The sequence below is a fragment of the Paramormyrops kingsleyae genome, chromosome 16, assembly GCF_048594095.1.
Source record: "Paramormyrops kingsleyae isolate MSU_618 chromosome 16, PKINGS_0.4, whole genome shotgun sequence".
Taxonomy (NCBI): Eukaryota; Metazoa; Chordata; class Actinopteri; order Osteoglossiformes; family Mormyridae; genus Paramormyrops; species Paramormyrops kingsleyae.
Genome location: NC_132812.1, coordinates 31,128,556 through 31,135,616, shown reverse-complemented (window position 1 = coordinate 31,135,616; position 7,061 = coordinate 31,128,556). Strand labels below are relative to the sequence as shown.

The window sequence follows — 7,061 nt, the reverse complement described above, 5'->3', positions numbered from 1 at the left end:
CTTTACTGCACTTAAGTAGTTTTTTTTTTTCCAGGATATGTGCTGGAGTATTCAAAGTTGCTACAACTTTTATATCCACTTTGCAACATGAATGATTATTTTTTTACTCATAATCAACATCACAATTTTCTCACAATTCTTGAGCAATATTTTCTTTAATATTATTGCCAGAATTTTATGCTATATCAGTATTCAAAGTTAGCAGCAGCACCAGTAGGTTCCTACTGAAATATTGGTGATGATTGCATTGGTGGACAAGATTCTTTGTGTGGTGGGGGGCAAGGGTTCATTCCCCATTTACAAGAGGTCTCAAAGTATCAGCCAGCAAAGGTAAGGGGGGCTGAATGAATTATCATGATTAATATTATTATTATTATTTACAACATAGAAAATAATCAGTCTTTTCAATTTCAAGAACACTTCAAAAGCCATGGACCCCATCTCTGTTTTCCAATCCAAAGGCTTGGATATCATCTTCTATTCCTTCTGTGTTATGTGTTTTATCTCCTGGGAAAACTGTCAAACCATGCTGCTTGTGTCTCTCAGACATACAGGAAACCTTACTCCAGGGAAAGATTTGCATCAGATCCTTCAAAATTTGTCAGTTAGAAACTTTGTGTATTAAGAACCTTTTCAGTAACTTTACTCTTTTTCATAGTTTCATACTATAGTTGAAACTATAGTGAAAAGTACAAACCTAACTGCTTCAGAGTTCAACTAAAGGAACTGGGGCCTACAAAGTTAAAATGTGATTTGAAATAAGTCTGAACAACTGGCAGCAAATGCACTGTTTACACTTGCAAACATCTTTGTCCGTTTCAGGAAAAAAAACAAACCTTTAGAATTTGCACATAACAGAGAACTACCACTACAAAAGTTATTTTTATGTTGGTGTTCAGTTGTAGTTGTGATGAAGGTCAAGCAACAGATGACTGAAGGTGGACCTTTTTTTATTTGAACATTTCACAAGGTTACACATCTCCCATACCTTTGGAAAATGGCAGCCACTTTCATCCATTTAAAAGCTCACAATTTCATTTCCTAAGATGCATCCTCTAAATTGAAGCCGGCTGGGGCGCCTGCACAAAGACACACACTAACACTCTGTTCTACTTCTACATCACAGGAAACTAAAAGCAAATTAAACCCCTTTTAACACGAAAAGAATGTCAACACGAAGGGCAATGGGAATGTTGCATACCAATCACAGAACATCCACTCAAAATAACCTTTACAGACCATGTACCAGCACAACGTCAGGGGTCTAAACACACCAAGCACTATGATGCATCATGACAACCATTAAAATATCTTCATAAATGAATAATCTTCTCAGTATATACATATATTTATATCCATTAATTTAACCAGTACACAAACTAGCATTAAGACTTATAACACCAGCAAACTCCCAAGATGAACTCACCAGGGTATTTTCTCCAATCAAATCTCCAGCAGCCTGATGTAAACAGAACTTTGCAATGCACTGTGTCCCTAAGAAGCCGTAGCCAAAGACATACCCCATGGTCTTGGGTATAACTCATATGATCCTCAATAGACTTCTGGAGAACCTTCAGAACACGGAAGCCATCAGTAACGTTACACAGTCCTCTGCAAAACAGCTTGTTAAAAATGCAGGACTTCAGTGCAATTTACCAAGGGGTATGTCGCAGGGCCAGGCCGCAGGGCCAGGCCGCAGGGCCAGGCCAGGCCGCAGGGGCAATCGCTGAGAGGTGTTCCTGCGGTCTGAACGAGTTCTGACAAACAGCACACATACAGCACTCCGACACCATTACGCAACATGTGCCTTGAGTTTAAAATGGAATGGAAAGCTAATTGATATGAAAGAAGGAATAAGCAAGATTTCGGTATTTCTCATATCAATATGGGCAAATATTCAACAAATTCCTGTAATTCATGTGAGCAACTGTGCAAAGCCACCACTGGATTTTGGAAATAAATTAATGCCAAGTCTGAAGACCATCAGAGGAGAATGGGACTCGGCAACCCAGGCTGCTCGATGGGGGAGGGGGACATAAGGGGGAGGGGCACACCACGACAAATCAGGGGGAAGGAGGCCAGGACTGCTTAGTCCAGACGGATCTTCTGATTGGTCATTCTGTAGATGATGCTGTCATAGCCTGGGTCCATGTTCCACAGGTTGTAGGAGATGACGATGACTGCCAGCGTCAGGCCAATCATGAGCCACAGCACAATGTTGAAGATCACAGAGTACTCAAAGTTGTAACTGTAGGCTAGATTGTACTTGGTCCCCGGGTTGCTCTGCAGAACAAAATTGATAAAAGGTATGAAAATGAGTATAGCAGCTTTCTGTACATAAGTAATACACCTTACTGTACGATGCAAGGTGGTCGGGGGATCTGTAATTAATTATCAGCTGCACAAAGTGAGTTATGTGCGTGTGCAGTGACCTGCAGTGATGGTGAAGTTCTCGGGGAGTTTCCAGTTTGTTTATGGTTATAATGTAAAACAGGCAATTTCTTCAGTTGATTCGGCCATTATACCACAAGTACACCAATAAACAATGTATGTTCCAGTTTCCAGTTTCTTTCACCTATTGATATCATTAACCTTCCCAAAGATGTCCAAAGTTTCATACTCATATACGAGGAAATAATTAATGACTATTGTCTCCAGATGGCACTTGAGCGCTGGGTTCTGGTTCTCCCAGGTTCTCAGTGTCAGCGCGGTTCACCCACATACTCACAATCTGGCCGGACTGCAGGATTGATCGCGACTTCCTGGTGAGGGGCACCTCAAAGCTTTTCACTGTCACCACTTCTACCACTGCATTATCGCCGTAGATGCTGGAAACGTCTTCTGCGAACTGCACGACACGGAAAATGAATCGGCAGCCAACCTACCCAGAATGGTTCCATGCCTCAGTGCTTAGTGTCACCCCCCTGTTCTTACCTTCTGCAGAGCACGGGCCAGGATATTGGCAGCATCCCTGTACTGCGGGGAGTCCAGGCCATATCGGCGACTGATCTCCTCCAGTCCAGCCAGCTCCAGGGAGTACACGTCTGGGGAGTGGTCCTTCGCGAGGTGCTTGTGCCTCAACAGCTGACAAAATGAGAGCCAGTTCATATTATTATTTTCAAAAGTGTGTTGACTAGTGATTCCTTTTATGCTGAATTTTATTTTTTCAGATAAACTGATTATGCGCATTCACATAGCTCAGGCTGTCAGATAAGCTACTGCCGGCCGTCAACCAGAACTGAAGCTCAAGGTAACGCATAGGGCAAGGTACACATGTCCGCTGTTGGGTGTGCAGGACAACAGGATCTGGACATACCAGGGCAGCGATGTCATGCAACACTTGCACCTCAGACAGGAAAAGCAGGTCCGCCTGCAGGCCGGAACCAACAGGATCAGCATTATTTACAGGGACATTAGATGAATCATAGAAGAAAAATTCTGTATAGATTTGACTCAAAAATTCACAGACCATCCTATCATTACCAATATATCAAACTAGCATCAACGGTTATTTTTTGTTTTTATTGGCTGTCATGGTATTTTCAGCTGATTTGGAAGAAGCCTCCTTCCCAGCTTCTGTACCTCATTGTTCCTGCTAAGGGAGTTGAGGGGCAGGGAGGTGAGGATGGAGCCCTCTTGGGAGAGACGACCCTTAATCTGCTGCAAGGTCACAGGAAGGTCTTCAAATACTAGGTTGGCTTTGCCCACCATATACAGCCTCTTTGGAGAAAAGCAGAAGGAAATCACAAGACATCAGGAAGCATTTTGGCTGTTTCTGCATATTTGCACATACGTGAGTGAGCATGAGAATTAAGTAGGCTCTAGTTTTGATCATGTTTCGCATGCTTAACCAGTAAATGAAATGACAGACGGCCACACGTGTCCTACCTCTTCACTGGGAGCCAGCTGCAGTACCACAGGCGTGTCGTCCGCAAACAGGGAGTGCACTGTGTTGGAAACACTGTCCAGGGTGAAGGGCACAGGCTGCAGAGGAAACCAGAAATGTGTTAAATGGGAAGCATCCTTACTGAAGCCTTTGTCATTTCCGTCTCTGTTTATTCACGCCTGATTTACCCACAACGTTAACTTAAGCCTGATCTAAGGCTTGTGTGAAAGTCCATCACGGTTTGGTTTACTTTCTGCTCCCACCTGCCTCACTTGACTTCAGTCAAACTGTGTTTCATTGGTGCTAATTTAAGTCACTCTAAACTTAAACTTAAAAAGGCTATTATAATGGTGAGTTGATATGATGAAAGGAAAATAACTACTAGTTATTATGGCAAGAAAAATCAAAGTTGTGGGAATATTATCAATACGTATAATTATTTAAAATATTCCATACACACTTCCACAATTCAATTTTAACATTCTAAGTCAGTTTCCATTTGTTCCAGAGGAGCAACAAATTCCTATTAACGACAACAAAACACTGAGCTATGAAAGGGGGGGGGGGGTTGCATCTTCAAAGCCATGAGAGAATTGGATTAGAAAAGCTGGATTAATCACCCAAGATAATTGTACACTCCAGTGGTCCATCGCCACTCCAGCTATATAGCCATGATCAGCAAGTCTGTCATTGCCTCTCCGAAATGGCAAATGTGAGGGTACAATTCTTCACCCCCAGCAGAGCAAAAGCTTGTGCTGCCAGGATATGAGGAATTTAAGGAAATTATATGCACCGAATGCAACAACAAAAATGGCCAAAACAAGGCTGACAAATTAAACGCAGGGGCAGCTGCAGGGAATGTGCTCAGACTTCTACCAGTGCCTGAGCAGTGGGAGAGGGACCCATGTGATGATGGATGAGGTGATGTGATAGACGAGGACACAGTATCAGACCACATCTAAGGAGAAGACGATTTCGGAAAGTTTGGCTCCTAATACACGGATTTTGTAAATTGCCATTGTATATTATTCCCCACATTATTCACAATGTGGTTGTTTATTAAATCCAGGACTGGAGTTTTTGGATACCTGCTTGCTACACGGACCACTTATGGCTGTTGATTATCTAAAATGATGACTTATCAACGTCACATGTACTATCAATAAATCGCTATGTGGTCTCAGTCCTAAAACCATTCAATAATGTCTCAATTTTCATTTTTATACTTTCCATACAATACAATTTTCTGCCTTTTAACAAATGAACAGAAATAAGCAAGTAAACATAAAACTGACAACAGTATGTTAAAGGCAATGTTCTCAACTCTACAGCAAACTATTCATAAGGGTGTTAAAATGCAGGGAAAAAAACACATTGCTCACATTTTCCAGTGGGTAGGACACAGCGCTCTGGGGAAACTGCAAGCTGTCCACCCCCCTCACCAGCAGCAGAGCAGCAGCCCGCGGACGCTGAAACAGGGGGCCAACCTGCAGGCCCGGCCATCCCAGCTCCTGGAAGATCCCCCCCACACACAAACATACAGGCACATCATTCACTGCGCAGCATCATATAGATTTCTGAAAACAAATACTTATTACTGCAAAACTGAATCCTTTACCTCCTGCACAGAAAACCCCATGGTAAGAGACACAAGGTCTGGTATCTTCTCCCCAGAAATTGGCCACTGTCCTTCTCGGAACGTCACATACTGTGGAGCATGAAGGACCGTAAGGCGGTCACCAAAAACGCCTGGAGAAAAACACAAATACAGATCTTAATGGGGACATGGCAGGACATTTTTAAAGTAATTAACCATTCTTAGATTTCCCTTTCATAACTGCGTGCCATAGTATAAAGAACATAAGTAATTTGTCCTCAATGACAATTTCACTTCACTTCTCAATTTTCTGTGTGCAGATCAATTCCAATCATACACATCTCTAAAAGAAATCACTTGCCCGTACATTTCAACCAAATTATATAAACGTGAAAAAAGGAAGTAATACTTGATATTCAAAAAACATTTTCCACAACTGGTCGCTTATGACTGGAAAAGCAGAAGCTGGGTGACTACAGATGTCATAAGGATACAAAGGATATTTTAATCGGTCTGGAATAGAAAGGGGAAGCTAGTTTAAGTAATGATTTGTACTCGGCCATATGACGAGGTGAATTCGCAATGAAGCTATGGCGGCGAGGACGACACGGCACTTAAGTATCCGTCAGTAAACTTTACTGTCACTGGTAACATAGAACATGTATACAGGGGTAGTTACAAGACATCAAGTCACAAAACATCGGTCAGTAACGAGCGGCTCAGCGTGTCCGCCACTGAGACGTTCCCGACGTCTCGTCACAGTAGGAGACGGTCACATCCAGCATAATACCGACGTTCGCTACCTACGAGACAGTTTATTGCTATGACATCTAAACGAGGCAGCGTATACTTGCTTTCCTTACCTGTGATTAAAACGGCGTAAACAAACAGCGACACCATTACGGACTTATTCATTTCCCTAGTATTCACAGACGACATCATCTGTCTCCCTTTCGGCAGGTCACCTGACATAAGAGCACGGAGCATTGTGGGTACACGCCCCGCCTCGCAGTGACACCATCCAATGAGCACGGCGGACGAGACGGCGGACCGAAAAACTAGCGAATAAAACGAATCTTAGCATAATACCGAGACAAACACTGCTCCAATCGGAATTGTGATAATTTGTAGCCGCATAGACACATGACTATCAGTGTGTCATGTGACTTCGTGACCGCAGTACCGTAATAGCCGTAGGTATTGCGTGTCATGCATGCAAGGAGTATATCTGTAGGTTATATTAGCATATTATCTATGTTTTTTTGGGAAAAGAACAGCAACCAAAAGGGCATTACTGCATCTAAAAATTGGACTACGCAAAAGACTGAGTGAAAAAAATGAAGAAATACCTTTGGTTACCTTTGGACATTCCGTAACATTAGTTATTTATACTAGTTTTAATAGTTGATTAATAGTTACTAGTTCTGAAACTGACGCGAGCTAGTTAGCAGCCAGATACCTTGTGCTACTTAAATGTATGAACATAACATTCTACAATGTTTCTGAAGCCAAATGCAGTACTTTAATTGTCCGGAGCTGTCGTGTTGCGCGCCTTGGGGCTGAGCCATGTGTTTTTCA

The 7,061-nt window shown here is 42.5% G+C and overlaps 1 protein-coding gene across 1 annotated transcript; it reads right to left on the bottom strand.

Moving 5' to 3' along the window:
* Positions 1-933: 933 nt before the first annotated feature.
* Positions 934-6,493, bottom strand: atp6ap2 (ATPase H+ transporting accessory protein 2). Its single transcript, XM_023823902.2, has 9 exons — positions 6,347-6,493; positions 5,505-5,635; positions 5,269-5,397; positions 3,889-3,984; positions 3,583-3,720; positions 3,317-3,370; positions 2,935-3,084; positions 2,729-2,848; positions 934-2,283 (listed from the first exon to the last, which is right to left on the bottom strand). The coding sequence occupies exons 1-9, from the start codon at positions 6,468-6,470 to the stop codon at positions 2,089-2,091; spliced, it is 1,137 nt and encodes a 378-aa protein (XP_023679670.1). The 5' UTR covers positions 6,471-6,493; the 3' UTR covers positions 934-2,088.
* Positions 6,494-7,061: the final 568 nt, after the last annotated feature.